This window comes from Pinus tabuliformis, chromosome Q, assembly GCF_031772625.1.
Source record: "Pinus tabuliformis cultivar Carrire ecotype Pingquan chromosome Q, CPIR1, whole genome shotgun sequence".
NCBI classification, from domain to species: domain Eukaryota; kingdom Viridiplantae; phylum Streptophyta; class Pinopsida; order Pinales; family Pinaceae; genus Pinus; species Pinus tabuliformis.
The window spans coordinates 223,063,380-223,081,746 of record NC_142296.1 but is presented as its reverse complement, the minus strand read 5'-3'; the positions used below and the strand labels follow the sequence as shown (position 1 = coordinate 223,081,746).

The 18,367-nt window shown below is 41.3% G+C and overlaps 1 protein-coding gene across 1 annotated transcript in view; it reads left to right on the top strand.

Moving 5' to 3' along the window:
* Positions 1-1,094: 1,094 nt before the first annotated feature.
* Positions 1,095-18,367, top strand: part of LOC149219001 (uricase / urate oxidase / nodulin 35) — a 253,195-nt gene continuing 235,922 nt past the window's right edge. The window contains exon 1 of the mRNA XM_089384215.1: positions 1,095-1,605. Coding sequence (XP_089240341.1) covers positions 1,414-1,605 — 192 coding nt within the window. The 5' untranslated portion in view covers positions 1,095-1,413. The remainder of the gene's footprint in view (positions 1,606-18,367) is intronic.

Here is an 18,367-nt window from a genome sequence, read left to right as displayed (position 1 = left end):
TATTTCTATCATTCAACACTGTTACATTGTCACTTTGCATTAAATTTTTTATTTCATTATTTTTCATCATTCAAGTTATTAACAATCTCTATCATCTCAACAAATTGAGGCAACTGGGCAAACTTAAAATTAAGATGACCATATTAATCTTAGACATATTTAGCATATTTAAAACGATCATAATATTAGACGTTCACCAAATTTTGTGTGACCGCATAGCTTGGATCCATCAAGTGTCAAGAGGGATCAAATCTCTCGAGGTGCAAATCTTTCCTCAAATTTTGCACTCAAACTTTTTTTTGTAGCTAGAGAAATTTAATCCCTCTTGACACTTGATAAATCCTAAGTTAAATGAATTTAGGGTAATTATCATACCATTAAAATAAATCTAACAATAAAAAACATATTTTATTTTTCCCAAAAATCCAAAGAATTGTTTTTGGAGTTGTCTTTAGTGCGATTTTTTGGACTTTCCGGTGTCGGAATCCGATGAAAAAATTTGAGTTGAAATCTTGATTTGTGTAATTTAAACTGGTTTTTTGACTGTATGTATGGATTCAACACCCTGAAAAACCCTAGGGCACTTGGATTTTGCAGGATTACCCATCAAACTTGTGATTTCAATAAATTCTTGCCAGATTTTAGAGAAATTAGACCAAAAAACCCACCGAAAAAACTTCAAAAAAATCGCACTAAAAATAACTTGATTTTTTAATTATCTTAAATTCCACATTATACAACTAAATGAAATTACACGTCACTATTGTAAAGATGTTCCATTTTAAGTTTAATTGACATAATTGTTACGCCTACACGTTTATAATTATAGTAACCTATAAAGTATATTTTTAATTTATCGTCACTCGCTTTACAATCACATGTAAGTTTGTCACTCACCTGGTTTCAATTTAATTTCCGTAATTGTATAATATTATATGTCTATTTAATTTATTTTCCAGGTTTACCTTATAAAGTTGTGTTTTTTTATAATTATCCTACGTGGAAGAATATCGGTAGCAAAGCAATCGAGTATTGCCACCTTTCAATATCATCCTTCCCTAGCAAACAATCAGGTTACCTGACAATATTTCCGCTCCGTAGCAAATTAATCGAGGTTTAGCTGATTGCTACTCCGCAATTTTTCCCACTGAAATAGAATATTCAAAACAGCCCATTTGTAGGCCCAGAGACTCAATCCGTTTGGTTGGACGAATCTTTTGGACACCAACCTGGTTGCAGTCAAGAAGCCGATTCTCCGACGGTATCTTTTCCTGCAGTTGCGTATCAACACAAGGGACCTGTATACTTACCTACGCCATTGACAAAAGGAAAAACTTCACCCTCTCCGGCCTCCTACAATTCTGGTTTTGTTAAGAAGCCTCAACTTTGGGAGAATTTATTGACATTGAAGAGATGGGTGAAGATCTGATATTGGATCAGAAACATGGCAAAGCCAGGGTCAGGGTTGCTAGAGCTTGGAGGCAATCGGGAAAGCAATGGATCGTCGAGTGGAATGTTAACATAATGCTTTACTCTGAATGCCTTGCTGCTTATACCGATGGCGACAATTCCGATATTGTTGCCACTGATTCTATGAAGAATACTGTTAGTCATCCTTTCTGCTTTCTTCCTCTTAATTATCATTCATGCGTTTTTATGTTGTAAATCAGGTAGACTAGTATACAAAATATATTTTCATAGGACCTGTGGGATTTTATTTTATATTATTTTTTAAAGGTTAATTATAGTCAATAAAAAATTAAGGAACAAGAGTTTTGATCATGGATCATGATCTTCCATCTTTGAAATATCTGCTGTAGCAGTGTTCCTCTGAATTAAGGAGGCGAATAAATTATAATATCTATAAATTTTGCCCTTCCTTAGACAGAGTAAAGTCTTACAGCAACTGTTATACTGAAGTGCAAAGTTCTGATCAGGGGTCATGATCTTCCGTCTTTGAAATACCTGCTGTAATAATGTTTTTCTGAAGTAAGCAGGCGAATAAATTTTTCCCTTCCTTAGACATGGTAAAGTTTTACTGCAACACTTATATTGAAGTGCAAAGTTCCGATCATGGATCATGATCTTCTATCTTTGAAATATCTGCTGTAGCAGTGTTCTTCTGAAGTAAGCGGGCAAATAGACTATAATATTTTATAAATTTTGCCCGCCCTTAGACAGAGCAAAGTTTTACTGCAAGTCTTATACTGAAGTGCAAAGTATTCAACCAAACCCCCCTGGATACAAATGGTCTTTGAGGCCATTCTGGGTAGTTACTGTTTGTTTGTTGTTTGCCTTTTTAGTGTCCTTTGAGACCAATTTGATCAAGAGGATCTCTTAAACCAGAATTAAAACTGAAATCATGAACATAATTAATCCAGATTTAATTAAAGAATGAACTAATTAAATTTAAAAATGATGGTGTTTTATAGAGTCCGTATCTTTGTTTGAACAGCGATACGAAGTCTCCTAGTTTGTTTCTTTAATATTACCGGCATGCATGTCAGACTCTATAATGGTACACTAATTTGATGGAAATTTATATCAATATTTAGTTTAACGCTGTGAGATTGAGGTTCAAATGCAGTTTCTGTTTCTGTCCTTCATAGTTGGAGATCTGGATTTAGGCAATGAATCAAAATGTTAATTAATTAGAATTTTAAAATGACTGATCTTAGTTTGTTTCTCTCGTCTGGCAGCTCAGATGTGTTTGAATGCTAACACAGTCACAAGATCACAACGATAGCAAACTCACAAAGTGCAAGGGGATTTAAGTGGTAAAATCCTCAAGAGGGAAACATCCATGGTTACAAAGGAAATTTCTATTAAGCTCTCATATCAATCAACATAATGCAATGAGGTCTATAGTCCAATTTATAGAGCAATCAACTGAAGGCTAACTACTCACTCATTGCATTTTACTAAGCTACCTATGGCAGTTCACTCAGCCACTTCTCCATTAGCTAAGCAAAAATGGTTGACTTTTGCAAATTAAGCTTACTTTCAACTTGGGATCTAGCATGATAAGATCAAGATAGGTTAACCAAAGTGAGCCAACCTTATTTTGATAATTACAATGTTTATTTTGATGATCACAATGTTTATTTTTGATACTTTCAATATAGATTTTTATTTTTTATTTTTTTATTTTTCTATTTTTTTATTCCGAGGAAAGAAATCAGCCTCACTCTCAGCCTGAGGGCTAGAGTGAGGTTGCTGGTACTAGGCCAACCCACAGGTATACTGACTTAAGAGTTCACAAAGCTCGAAGCCAATATAATAATATTCATAGACACGGAGCCGTTACAACAATATTTATCAAAGCATTATAGCTCATCATGCAACTAGTGGGGATTTGAACCTGGGAAGATAACAAACATTCCACCCAACCACCCTAGATAACCCCAATTGACTCAATACATATATATTTGAGATAGATTCCATATTTTTTGCATATATTTTGTGATTAGATATTCTATCAAAATTTTTCTTTCCGGTTCTAGAAATGGGAGATCTGATCTAATGAGAATAGATAATGTTGATGTTTGTAGCATCCGACACGAACTTCCACATAGGTCTAGTGTTGTATGTGTAGAAGTTGTCCAAAAAGGGCCTTTCTTATCTTTGTAATTGATTTTATTAAATTTAATTATTAAAGTGAAAAGTCTTTTTAATTATTGAGTCAGGAAAGTCTAATAAAATGTAATTTGATTACCTTAGTGATTTAGATGAATCTCAACCATTGATCTCAAGTGGGATGAGATTTAATTTCAGCTTCCAATCACTTTGGGGACTTTGGGGATTATAGTTAGGAGATTCAATTCAATGCTATAAAGGAAGGACAAAGTGAAAGGAAATGACACGGAGTGTGATAGACAAAGAGTTTTAGAAAAACACAAGTGAGACACAGAGAGAGCGATAAAGGATTTTCACTCAGTGTGCAAGTTCAAAGGAGGAAAGAAGAAATAGGAAGCAGCAAAAGGAGACAAACCTAGTAACCACAGAAGATCAGCCATAAATGAGCTCAGTTGCAGGGCTAGATAGAGACCAAGTTGCAGGGCTGTATAGCATACAGCAGCCGCAGGCTGTATATCATGTAGCAGCATGGCTTCGGTTGTACAGGGCCATACCAGACTGTACAGGGCAGCTAGTGATGAGGGTTTTCTTCAGAAGGGTTTGGCATGGCCATACAGGCCGTACAGTGCATCAAAACAGTAATATTTTAGTTGTAGTAGTCATATTTTTATCAGTGGGCTATTTTCCCAGTTCGGGAGCTTTGGTAAGCTTGGAGTAATTTAATGAAAATCTGATATTTAAAGGGTAGAAATTTCTGTGCGTATTTTGGAAATTGTTTTCCTGTGCTTTTGTTGATTTTTTATTTTTCAGTTAAATTTCCAGCACATGTATTTTATTCTATGAGTTGAAGAATTCAATCTAACTTTAGATAGGATTGAATTGGTGAAATTTTTTGTTTTTGTTTTTTTATTGACTACAAACCCTACCACGGCGCACAGTCTGAGCACATAGTTTTACAAGCCCAAATAAAGTTCAGTCAGGACTGACTCTGTGACTCTGAACACAGAGGACAATGAACAGTCCACCGGGGGAGGCATCTGCGCCTTCCCCCAAAAATTTCAATAATGAAAACCCAACTGAGAGCAGAACTAAGACTACAGAGAAGCCCGAGGCACGGTCTGTGCAGCAGACGGAGAAGAATGAACAAGAAGATCTGGAATATGAGAAGACGGACAAACAAGCAACATTTGGCACACCAAAGAAAGCTTCATCGCCCACATGCAAGCCCATTGCCACGGAAAGGCCCAAGATCGAGCTGTCTAGTCACAGGATCAATGCGCAAATACAATATATGAAAGATCACACCTTGATTGGCAAATTCATAGGTTTCTGGCCAACTGAAAAGGCCCTGCAAGGCTGGATCACCTCGAAATGGAAGCCCAAAGGCCATGTAACTCTACAGCTGGGCCCTAAGGGCTTCTTCACAGCCACATTCAATTGCCTTGAAGACCGGAACCGCGTCCTGGATGGAGGACCTTACTTCTTCAACGCAACAGGTCTTTATCTACGACACTGGGTCGAAAGATTCAACCCCGATAAGGAAGATTTCAGCTGGGCGCCAGTATGGATCCGCATGTACTCGCTTCCACTGGAATACTGGGACGAGGACTCACTAACAGCCATTGGCAATGGTTTAGGTGAGTTCATAAAGGCAGCGGAGGAAACCAAGCTTCGAAGATACACATCCTACACACGGATCTGCATTTACATGAAGCTGGGCCACGCGCTACCGGACACGGTAAGTCTTCTTCACGACGACTTTGAATGGATTCAACCCCTTGACTATGAACATGTACCCTTCCGTTGCAGGAGATGCCATGCCCACGGTCACCTCTTTCGTGATTGTCCCTTAAACATGACGCCTAAGACCACAGAAACTGGAAACAAGTCTGATCCAGAAGGATTTACCAAGGTTGCCAGTAGGAAAAGGCATAACAAAAAACCTCCCTCTGCACCTAAAATCGCTGCTCCATCTTCTGCTTTGCCATCCTCCAGCAACAGCTTTGATATTTTGACAAATCTAGAACAGCCCGAATCAGATACGCCTACGCAAGCAAAGCCAAGCTCTGTTCCATCCACCCATCTGTCCCCCACTCTCATCCATGCTAACACCAGTCATCCTTCGAATGCTATCTCCTCTGAAAAGCCTGCCTCAGATTCGCAACCCAACACCAACCTTGTTCAGTACAAAGCCCTATGGTCTGATAAAAGTATGGACATCGATGATACTCCGGTAGAACCCTCTCAGCCACCAATCTACCAGGAAGGAGGCAGTCAGCAAAGCTTAATGGAAGAAGAACCAGAAAGCTTTGATCTCGGGGAAATAGACATTTTCAGTCTAGAGCAAGCATGCAAAAGGAAAGAGTTCGACACAATACCGGAAAGACAACTGGAAAATTTGGAAGTAGTGCTCACAAGAGTGCATCAACATAATACTTTGGGCATACAGCAAGGAGGCAAATGGGATGGGAAACATATCATTAAAGATGGGAAGAAAAGAGGCAGAAAGACAGATCTACAACGTACCATATTAATTGGGGAAATGCTAGTGGAGTCGGGAAGATGCTCCAAGTTGACCAAATATTACCGATCCTTACCTACTAGTCAACCATGAAGCTCATCTCATGGAATGTAAGAGGACTTAATGGTCCTGGGAAGTACAGAATGTTGAAGAACATGATTCAGCAAGAACAACCATACATTGTATTCATGCAAGAAACAAAATGCAGCACCAGTACTTTAGAATCCATATTATCCAAAGCCTGGGCAGGATGTCAAACAGTAACAGTCGACGCAACCGGTGCTTCGGGAGGATTAGCCATAGCATGGAATACTCAGCGATGTTCCACCTGATTGGCACCAACACACATGGACACTTAACCAATGTTTACTTCCCTTAGGAAATTATGCAAAAAATAAGGCAATTAGAAACATTGGAGATTCTTAACGCTCCAAGAGCTTATCCACTTTGGATAACGGGAGGAGACTTCAATATGATCACACGGCTGGAGGAAAAATTGGGAGGCAGACGAAAGCTGGACAAAGAAAGCAATGACTTCAAAGATTACATTCAACACAATAGTCTAATAGACTTACCTTTTGATAACGACATCTTTACTTGGAACAACAAAAGAGCCGGCACTTAGCAAGGTTGGACAGATTTCTAATTTCAGACAATTTTGTTCATCTTGGTGGTGATATAAGCGCCTCTATCTTACCCTTAGCTGGCTCAGATCATTGGCCCATTTCTTTACAATGGAAAAATCCTAGAAACTCTAACAGAAGACCATTCAAGTTTGAGGCTTTCTGGCTTACTCACCCTGAGTTCAATACAGTGGTCAAATCAGCATGGGAAAGTTTCACCCCCAATGGAGGCTCACTTATGTACCAATTCCAGCAAAGACTGAAGCATATCAAAAAACAAATCAAAACCTGGAACTATACCACCTTTGGCAACATCTTTCAAGAGAAAAAAGCCCTTGAGCAGAGCATGACAGAGCTACAACAGAAGATCATCCTAGAAGGTAGAACAGAGGAATATGCCAAACAGGAACAAATACTTCTAACACAACTAGATGAAAGAGGCAAACAAGAGGAACTGCTCTGGAGACAGAAGTCAAGAATCAGATGGCTAAGAGAAGGGGAACGAAACACCAAGTTTTTTCATTGTACAACCATACAAAGAAGAATGAACAATACAATCTCACACATTCAAAACTCACAGGGAGACAAAATGGAAAAACATGAAGACATAGAGAAAGAGCTCATAAATCACTTCAAAACTGTTCGTCAAGAGCAGCCCACAAACAGACAGAGCGCCATCAATGATATGCTTCAGCATATTCCTAAACTCATCACAGAGGAGCATAATCAATTATTGCTAAGACCAGTCACTATCATGGAGGTCGATGAGGCTTCAAATCAACTAAAGGCTGGGAAAGCGCCAGGACCTGATGGCTTCACGTCCAACTTTTACCATCACTTTTGGGATCTAATCAAAGCAGATGTATGGAATGTGGTAGAAGAATCAAGAGCAATGCATTGGTTACTCCCTTCGCTCAATGCAACTTTCATCGCTCTTATTCCCAAAGTCGCGCAACCAAGCACTCCGGAGAAGTTCAGGCCTATTGCCCTCTGTAATGTTATCTACAAAATTATCTCGAAAGTCATAGCCAATCGCCTCAAACCGCTCCTCCCTCTTCTCATCTCACTAGAGCAATCTGGTTATGTAGAAGGCCGTCAAATTCTGGATGGCATTATTTTGACTCATGAAACCATTCATTCTCTCAAGAAGAACAAACAAGCAGGTATGCTGTTGAAAATCGACCTTTCCAAAGCCTTTGATAAACTCAGTTGGTCCTACATAAAACAACTGCTAACGGCCTTTGGATTCAGCCCGACCTGGGTTAGATGGATGATGACCCTAATCTCCTCCCCACTTTACTCTGTTCTTGTCAATGGGATCCCCTCTAAACCGTATCACCCTTCTAGAGGAATACGTCAAGGTGACCCTCTGTCCCCTTTTCTTTTCATAATTATGGCTGAAGGTCTAGGCCGTATCATAAAGCATGCCGTTCAGTCCCATGATCTTAGAGGACTCTCTGTCCATGGATCCCCTGCTATCACCCATCAACAATTTGTTGATGACAATATGCTCTTTGGTCATCCTTCTGTACATGAGGCCAGAACCTTTAAAGCACTTTTAGACACATTCTCAGAAGCTTCTGGCACCACCATCAACACCTCCAAATCTCAGATTTTTTTCTTCCATACCCCTATTCCCACCCAAAGAATCATTGCTCGAATCATTGGATTCTCTCAAGCCAAGCTTCCGTCTCAGTACTTAGGCGCCCCTCTCATAGATTCAGCCTTAAAGCATGCTTCCTGGCATCAACTCATAGAGAAAATGGAAAGTTGACTCCTGTCTTGGACATATAGAACTCTCAACATGGCAAGCAGATTAGTCCTGATAAAGGCAGTTCTACAATCAATGCCCCTCTATCTGTTCTCAGTGCTTGCTACGCCAAAATGGGTACTGAAAAGAATTCGGAATCTACAACGCAATTTCCTATGGGGATCCACAAGACAAAACAGAAAATGGGCTTTAGTCAAATGGGATAAAGTCTGTAGGCCTAAAATACAGGGAGGCCTAGGCTTATGTGATCCTCAACACAGCAATACTTTGATGGGAGCACGGATTTGGTGGCAATGGGTTTCCTGTCCACAGAAGCTATGGGCGCAATTATGGACTGCAAAGTATGCAAATAATCTACCGCAACAAGAACTAATCAGGATAACCACCACGCTTACAGGATCCCTAATTTGGAACGCGGCCAAGCAACACAGAGAGGTCATCTATCAGCATAGCTTCTGGGAGATAAGGGACGGGAGGACGGCTCGTTTCTGGACGGATTCTTGGCAACAGAGACCCAAAATTGCAAACAATGTAGCACACTTCTGGACTCCTAGCACTATACAAGGATTCAGGCAATGGAAACTGGTGAGGCAAATAACACAGCAAGAAACGGAAGCTCATAACATGGAGCTACACAAAGAGCTCACCAGCAGAAGAATCAAACTCAATACAGGAAGCGATGTTCGAAGATGGGGATATACACCGAAAGGCACATACACCACCAAAGACGCATACCAGATAATGTGCCAAACTCAGGAACCAATAGATCCTACCTGGAATCGTATATGGACTACAAGGATCTGGCCCAAAGTCTCCACTTTTATCTGGTTGCTATATCACCGAAGAATACTCACATGGGACAACTTAATCAAAAGAGGATTTCATGGCCCTTCTTACTGTCCCAACTGTCAAAATAATGAAGAAACCACTTAGCACCTCATGGACTCCTGCCACATGGCCAATCAACTCTGGGAAAAGCTCACTTTCAGATGCCAGAGACCATGCAGACTTCTTGGGGATATAAGAGGCACCATTCGCAACTGGACTCCAGAGCCTTATAACAACAAAATTCTCAACAAGTTGTGGACTATCTTGCCAGGTCTCCTTCTATGGACAATCTGGAAGGAAAGAAATAAGCGAATTTTCAAAAATCACAAAACTTCCTTAGAAATCATATGGACTAACCTATGTCAGAACATCAAGGAAACTCTTGCATTGCATCAATGGACAACTGAGGACTTTCCGACCCAGCCACAGGAATTAAGCATATGGGCTAACTGGAACTTACAGCTCCCACAAGCACATTTGAATACCAATAGACCCAACATTGCAACCAGGCAGCTTTCACATTGGTCACACCCCCCAACAGGAGTGATTAAGTTAAATTTCGATGGTGCCTCCAAGGGCAACCCGGGCAAAGCAGGATACGGAGGCATATTTAGAAATCATGAAGGCCAACCCCTACTATTTTATTTTGGCTCCATTGGATGGGACACGAACAACTCTGCAGAACTGGAAGGCTTGTGGCAAGGTATGAAACTAGCTGACCAACATAATTTTTATCCCATCCTTATAGAGGGGGACACTCAAATCCTCATTAATATGGCCACTCAAATACAACAAGGAAGCACAGCTTCACGAGTTGCCAAAAGCTGGAGATTAATGACCAGGCTTGAAACTATAGAGAAATGGATAAAAGACAGGAGAGCAATAACTTTTATTCATGTCAAAAGGGACAGTAACAAAGTTGCTGATCTTCTAGCAAACATTGGGGCAGAACAGGACCAGATCCTACACTACGGCCTTCTCAACATCATAGATGACCAAAATCAACTGCAAATTTGCACTGACCTGGTGCACAAGGAAGCTCAACCCCCGGATGCGGGTGTTAATTAAGGCGTTTACGGTGATGAGATGGGGTGATGGTGGACGGGGTGGCCACATGGCCCTCTACAACCATCCCAAGATCAAAGTTAATGATACTCAGGGCACCTTGCAGGCGGCATTTAATGCCTGCTACAGTCGAGGCAAGGCCATTCCTTGCTTAACCATGGCGCCAGAAAACATTCCAGTCATTCTGCCCTTGTTTCACTGTGCTTGCCCTCTGCAGGCAGAAGAGCCGAATGAGCGAACCAACACAGGGTGCCGATGCTAGATTGTGTGCTGCCTTGACTTGGGTAATAGCTTCCACCATTCCCATACAAACCTCTGCAACTCGGCTCTTGTCCTCCAGCATTCAGTAACCATTGCGCAAAATTCCTCTGTCAATTCTCCTTCTGCTTCCCCTGACTCTTTCACTGCTCCTGTTTCCACCATGGTTCGCCATTGCATGTGTAGCAGATGCGGTGGGACGCGAGGAGGCAGCTCTCGCTCTTCGGCTTTGCATCGATGTAATTCGGTTTCCCCTGCTTCCTCTGCTGAAAATCCCCAGTATCTGAATACCAGAAGTGGCAGAGGCAGAGCCGGCCTCCACTACTCAAGTCGTGAAGAGGCGGTTGTTCGCACTGCTCCCTTTCCGCTGCCTTTGCACCAGGTCCCTCACATGACGCAGTTCCGATTCCGCAGCTCTCTGAATTGCCCGGTAATTGTTGCCACCGTCTCCATCTCCATTACAGAAGAGACTGAGCCAATGTTGCACAAAGCGGGGACGAAGCGAGGACGTTTTTTGGAAGCGGGGACGCGGAAGCTTCATTTTCCAAAAATCTAGGAAGCGAAGCGTCTGCGATATATATATATTTATATTTTTTTTGCATTTATACTCAAAACAAACATCCCAAATACCAAATTAGTTGTAGAAGACATGAAAACATGCATATTTTTGCATAAATCAAGATAGATATAACATCCATTGTACATTAATGATTAATTATTCGAGCATCAACCATCTAGAATCTAGATTCTTCTCCTCTTGTGTAGCCTTTGCCTCTACCTCAATTGTCTAGGGGTATTAGTCAACATTGCCCAATTTTGATCAGACTACCTAATTCAAGACTTAAAATATGGTAGAAAAAGTTTAACATGCTTGATCGATGATTTTGACTTGATTGAAAGGTAATTTTTTGCTAAGGGCGTGCCGCGTAACAAAGGAGTTCAACAATTAACACCACCAACACTACAGTACATATAGGGCTTGGTGCTCTTGATTAAATGCTAATCGCATACCTTCATACTTGATATAATCTAATGAAATGCCACAATCCCATTGATCCTGAATTCCTGAAAACTGTTAAGTCTGCTGAATTTTGAATAGGATATGAAATTCTATTTTCTCCATATGAAGTCCAATGAGGCTGGAACCACTCTCAAACATCCTGAGTCATTTCATGGTAATGTTAAAAATTTAAGTAAAAGGATGAAAATGAAAAATAAAGGAGAATGTCACTTTTACCTTAAGAATTTAACATTACCATGAGGGAGCATTTGCTATATTTATATATTTTTTTGCCTTCATTCCTCACCCTAACCCAAGGTGGACCCACCCCCAACAAGCAAACTCACCTAAAATTAAAAAAAAAATTGAAAAAGAAAAAACGATTTTCTAAACAACACGGCGTTTTTCCGGAATCGTATGGAAGCGTACGCTTCGCCCTCCGAAGTGCCACGCTTCGTATTGCCGAAGCGCCATACGAAGCGCGCTTTGGAGGAAAGCTTCCGAAATTTCCAGGAAGCGTCCAAAACAGGCGGAAGCGCGCTTCCGGGGACGCTTCCTGGACGCATCCGCACGGGACGCGCTTCGGGCCTTGGAACCCGGGGGGGGGACACTTCCTGCAACATTGGACTGAGCAACACATCCGCATGACCATCTCCATGGAGGAGATGCACAGAGCTCGTCCAAGTCAGAACAGAGGCAACAACGACGAGCAAGAAGGTAATGGAGGTCAGAACAGACGACATGGGAAAGCCATTGCTGGCAGCTCGCATGATGATTTGGGCATTCAAAGCGACACGCAGGCCGTGGAAAGCCGCATGGAGGACACGTCGGGCCCGCAGGTTGAAGCCGGCAGCAGGGAGGGAGGACATCAGGATGCGGGACGTGGCGAGGTGGACAACCCGGAAGACTGGGCTTGTCCAATTGTGGAGGAACCTGCCACGGATGAATTTGTGGCGAGTGTTACGTCTGCCAGTGGCATTTTTTCTAGTTCTTGGTCTAGTTCTGTCTTGTCTTTTGTGTCCTCAGGGTTTTCTGAGGGATGGTGGTCCAGTCCGGACAAACTGTTGTTTTCTGGGTGGTTTTCTAATGTTGTTTTTGATAGAGTGGTCTCTTCAGGAAAACTGTGGGTTAAATCTGGTTGTCTTTTGGACTTTTTTCTCATTCAGACTGGTTTCCCCTTTGTTGGGGCAGTCTCAGACAATGTTCATGGCTGCATGCTGATTAAGGCCGGGTCCCTTTACGGCCAGGAAACTCTGTAACTACTCTTTGTATTATATCAATAGATTAACCTTACTTAGAAAAAAAAAATGTAATTATGGAATTGAATTATGAAGAAATTGATATGAATGGGATATGGATTCTTTGACACCTTGAGAACCCATGTTGTAATAGTTCATTCCCTCTGAATACGAACTTGATTCGATCCAAAACCAGAATAAGTGGACAGAGGTACCTATTGGAATTGGATCAATTTGATTCCAGTTTCGTTGAATGGAATGTATGATCTGGAGCAAGAAATATCTCCACAAATTGTTGTTGAATTCTCATTGCATTAAAGCTTATTTTGATATTTAGTTTTACAAAGCTAATTTGTTTTGAATAATTAATTTTTGTATGTACACAAACAATTGCGCACCAACAAGATATGAAGTCTCCTAGTTCATTTATTTGATTGCACTGAGAGTAGCACGGTGCAAATACAACCCAATATCATAGGGATGTTGTCACATGGATAATGATTACAACATCATATGTCATCTTCAACATAAATATGATACTCCTAAAAAATAATAATACTATTACTAGATGTTCATAAAATATCGATATAAATGGAAATAAAAAAATATCTATACGTATGAATATTTATAATGCAAATATAAATATCTCAACAAACGTATTCATACTTGCATAATTTGTGAGTTGAAGTTGAGTGAGACAAGAAGCAGCATAGATCCATTTTAAATTATCAAGAAAATTACGCTCAAGAGAATTGATGCCTCTTGGTGGTTGGTGGTAGATAGATCTAGGGTTAAAATGGATCTGCATTGGTATTATAGGCATGTGAGTGCGACCTTATAATTGGAAACTAATGATAATTAATCCAATGAAAATTTGTTAATTTTTGGTATGTTCTATGCTTAGAGCAATTTATCTCAATTTTTCCATTTAGCTCAATATCAATTCCAGATTAACAATCACATCAGTGTGATAGTAAATTGCAGATAGAACATAAAAATAAACATCAGAAAAAAAGCCAAGACAAGAGAACACAAGATGTGGTGCCAGCTAGGAACAAACCCCAATGTGGGGAAACCCTTGATCAATTCTTCTTATATATTCTTCAATAGTTCAGCAGAGAGAGAGAGATAGTACATATACATCAGAAGTCAACATTTTGACTTAATAAAATAAGAGCAGAGATCTTCTCTAAGAAGATGACACATGAGGTAGCTGATCTGAACTTAGGTGAAGGCACACTGCTTCAACTGATCCTCCAAGGTAGCTCCATCACCATGCTACACCTCACTGTGCCACACCTCATCATCATGCTGCACCCGACACTGTGCTGCACCCAATCACTATGCTGCATCCTTCATGCTGCACTGCTGAACCCTTGTTGAACTATGCATACTGTAATACATCATCATCATGCTGCTGCAATGTATTCTTGCTACTACACTACTCACATCAAGCTGCTACACCTATCATCATCAAGTTGCTGCAATACATCCATGCCCATCATCATGCTGCATCCATTGTGCTGCACCATGTTGCTCCATGCACCTTACTGCACCATGCTGCCCATGCACCATACTGCACCATGCTGCCCATGCACCATACTGCACCATGCTGCTCCAGCCAAGTATGCTGCATCTAAACATACTGTCCATCATCACTGTGCTGTACACTGCAATACTGTCATGGGACAGACTTAGCTGCTTGCTATGGCTTGCAGCCTAGCAAAGCAGCTAGCTGTAGCAACCCTTCAAATCAAGCTCATCACCAATATGCCCAGACAGTCCTTAACACGCTATCATCTACAACATCATGGCAGCAATACAAGACTACTAATGGGCCTCTCTTAACATCAGATAAGGGCTGCGTAATAAGTCTTCTTCCATGACAACTTCTAAACAATGGTAGTCCTTTTCTTCCACGCTGGAAGTTCCACTACCCTTGGTTAAGGGTTCCTTCTGCTTGCTGCGTATTACAAACAGTGATATTCCAGCCAGCGTATAGGAGACTTTGACTGTGTATAAGGGTCAGCAATTAGGGCTCTTTTAGAACTGCGGATTAGGCCTTCACACGCTGTTGGTTAAGGCCTCTCCCTCTGCGTCTTAGCTCACCCTTTAGGACTGCGGCTAGGGTAACATAGGACAACAGCTAGGGCTCTCCTTAGGACTGCGTAATGTCTCCTTATGCTGTAGATAAACCCCTTATTGACTGTGTCCTAGGGTACATAAACATCTCTCCTTGCTACGTTATAGAAGCCCTTTTTGGATAGCGAAGGAGCCTCCCTAAGTCTCCTTCATGACTGCGGTTAGGGCATGTTTCCTTGACAACGTTTAGACTTCTTTTGGACAGCGTTGAGTGGCATGTAGAAACTCCCTCCTTGCTGCTAGGAGACCCTCATCTTGACTGCATATAAGACAATGTAGAGCCTTCTCCTTTTGACTGTAAGTAGGGCTAGGGTATCTCCTCTTAGGGCAGTGTATAGACTTCCTTTAGATAGTGTCTAGAGTTAGGGCAAACCCTCTAGGGTAGCGTATTCTCTTAGTGACTCATCCTTCCACCAAAACCCAAAGACAAGTGGAGAGGAAGAAAACACAAGAAGAGCGTGTGTGCAAATGACTAGCAAGCCACCTCTTTTTATACTAAAACGTTGAGCACAAGTGGGGGCAATTTGGTTGCTGGCCGACCTTGGCGAATTGTCCCATAACACAAATAAATTCATATCTCCATGAATACATGTCGGAATGGATGATCTTTAGATCAATCATACACCTCTCGACGAGAGGAATCTAAGAAAAATATCAGCTGCCATGAATAAGTAGACCCACATGGAGTTTGGCTCTAGTTGCCTTTTAGCACTCCCTCTCAACTAGGGAGAACCAATGTTGCACGAAGCGGGAGCGAAGCGGAAGCGTTTTTTGGAAGCGGGGACGCCGAAGCGTCATTTTCCGAAAATCTAGGAAGCGAAGCATCTGCGGAAGCGTCTGCTATATATATATATATATTTTATATTTTTTTGCATTTATACTCAAAACAAACATCCCAAATACCAAATTAATTGTAGAAGACATGAAAACATGCATATTTTTGCATAAATCAAGATAGATATAACATCCATTGTACATTAATGATCTAGAATCTAGATTCTTCTTCTCCTCTTGTCTAGCCTTTGCCTCTACCTCGATTGTCTAGGGATATTAGTCAACATTGCCCAATTTTGATCAAACTACCTAATTCAAGACTTAAAATATGGTAGAAAAACCTTAACATGTTTGATCGATGATTTTGACTTGATTGAAAGGTAATTTTTTGCTAAGGGCGTGCCGCGTGACAAAGGAGTTCAACAATTAACACCACCAACACCAGGGTACATATAGGGCTTGGTGCTCTTGATTAAATGCTAATCGCATACCTTCATACTTGATATAATCTAATGAAATGCCACAATCCCATTGATCCTGAATACCTGAAAACTGTTAAGTCTGCTGAATTTTGAATAGGATATGAAATTCTATTTTCTCCATATGAAGTCCAATGAGGCTGGAACCACTCTCAAACATTCTGAGTCATTTCATGGTAATGTTAAAAATTTAAGTAAAAGGATGAAAATGAAAAATAAAGGAGAATGTCACTTTTACTTTAAGAATTTAACATTACCATGAGGGAGCATCTGCTATATTTATATTTTTTTTTGCTTTCATTTGTCACCCTAACCCAAGGTGGACCCACCCCCAACAAGCAAACTCACCTAAAATTTAAAAAAAAATTGAAAAAAAAACGATTTTCTAAATGCTTTTCCGGAAGCTTTTCTGGAAGCGTACGGAAGCGTCTGGGAAGCGCCGTACGAAGCGCGCTTCGGCGCTTCGGAAGCGCCAGCGCTTCCAAATTTCCAGGAAGCGTCTAAAAATTTCGGAAGCGCGCTTCCGGCCAAGCTTCCTAGGCGCTTCCCTACGGGACGTGCTTCGGGGCTTGGAACCGGGGGGGGGGGGCGCTTCGTGCAACACTGGGGAGAACTCCATGTGCTAATCCATTTGCAAGACTGTACTATCTTTGCCATTAGTTCCCTACACTACTTTGCTCTGTTGAACTATGAAGAAGAAGAAGTGTTAAATTTTAGGTATGTTCTATGCTTAGAGCAATTTATTTCAATTTTCAAAGTTAGCTCAATATCTTTTCCAGATTAGCAATCACATCAGCATTTAAGTAAACTGCAGATAGAACATAAACATAAATCGCAGAAGACAAGCCAAGACAAGAGGACACAAGATGTGACGCTAGCTAGGGACAAACCCCAATGTGGGGAAACCCTTGATCAATTCTTCTTATATGTTCTTCAATAGTTCAGCAGAGAGAGAGAGAGAGATAGTACGTTTACAACAGAAGTCAACACTTTGACTTATCTAGATAAGAGCATAGATCATCTCTAAGAAGATGATACATGAGATCAGTTGAAGACATGCTGCTTCAACTAATTCTCCAAGGTGACTCCACCTATCATTGTGCTGCATTTCGTCATCATGCTGCACCTCACCGCGCTGCACCATGCTGCACCCATCATCACTATGCTGCATCTCATCACGCTTCATTAATCATGACTGTACCCATCACTGTACTGCATTATGTGCCATTGCTGCACCATGTTGCCATCCTGACCTATGTGTTGGCTGCACCTTGCTTGCTTGTTGGCCCTAGCATGCTTGTTGTCCTTAGCATGCTTGTTGTTGCATGCCAGTTGTCCCTTGCATGCTAGCTGTAACATTGCATGCTTGGTGTATTTGCTGCTAAGTACCATACAACTGTCCCAATGTATGTTAGCTGTCCCTTGCATGCTGCGCTCCTTCGGAGACAGATGCTCTGACTGTTTCGACAGTTCCCGGCAGTTCCGGCAGTTTCGGTTGTTCCTGGCATTTCCGGTTGTTCTCGGCAGTTCCGGCAGTCCCGACAGTCCCGACAGTTTCGGCTTTTCCAGCGGTTCTGGCTTTTTCGACTTTTTCGGCTTTTCCGGCAGTTCCGACTTTTATGGCAGTTCCGGCTTTTCCGACAGTTCCGGATTTTCCGGCTTTTTTGGGATCCAAGAAAAATATCAGCTGCCATAAATAAGATGACCCACATGGAGTTTGGCCCTAGTTGCCAATTTTAACACTCCCTCTCAACTAGGGAGAACTCCATCCGCTGATCCATATGTCCGACTGTACTATCTCTGCCATTAGTGCCCTACATTGCTTTGCTTTGCTCTGATTTGCTTTGATCTGCTGAGCTCTGCTCTACTCTGCTTTGCTTTGCTTTGCTAAACCATGAAGAAGAAGAATTGATCGAGAATGTCTCATACCATTCTCTACTGACCTGAAGTTAGTTTCATCTGAAGAGAGTGCTCTTACTGACCCGAAGTTAGTTTCATCTGAAGAGAGTGTGTCACATCACTCTTACTGACCCGAAGTCAGTTTTATTGATCCCAGATCAATATCACAAGAGAGTGTCTCAAACCACTCATA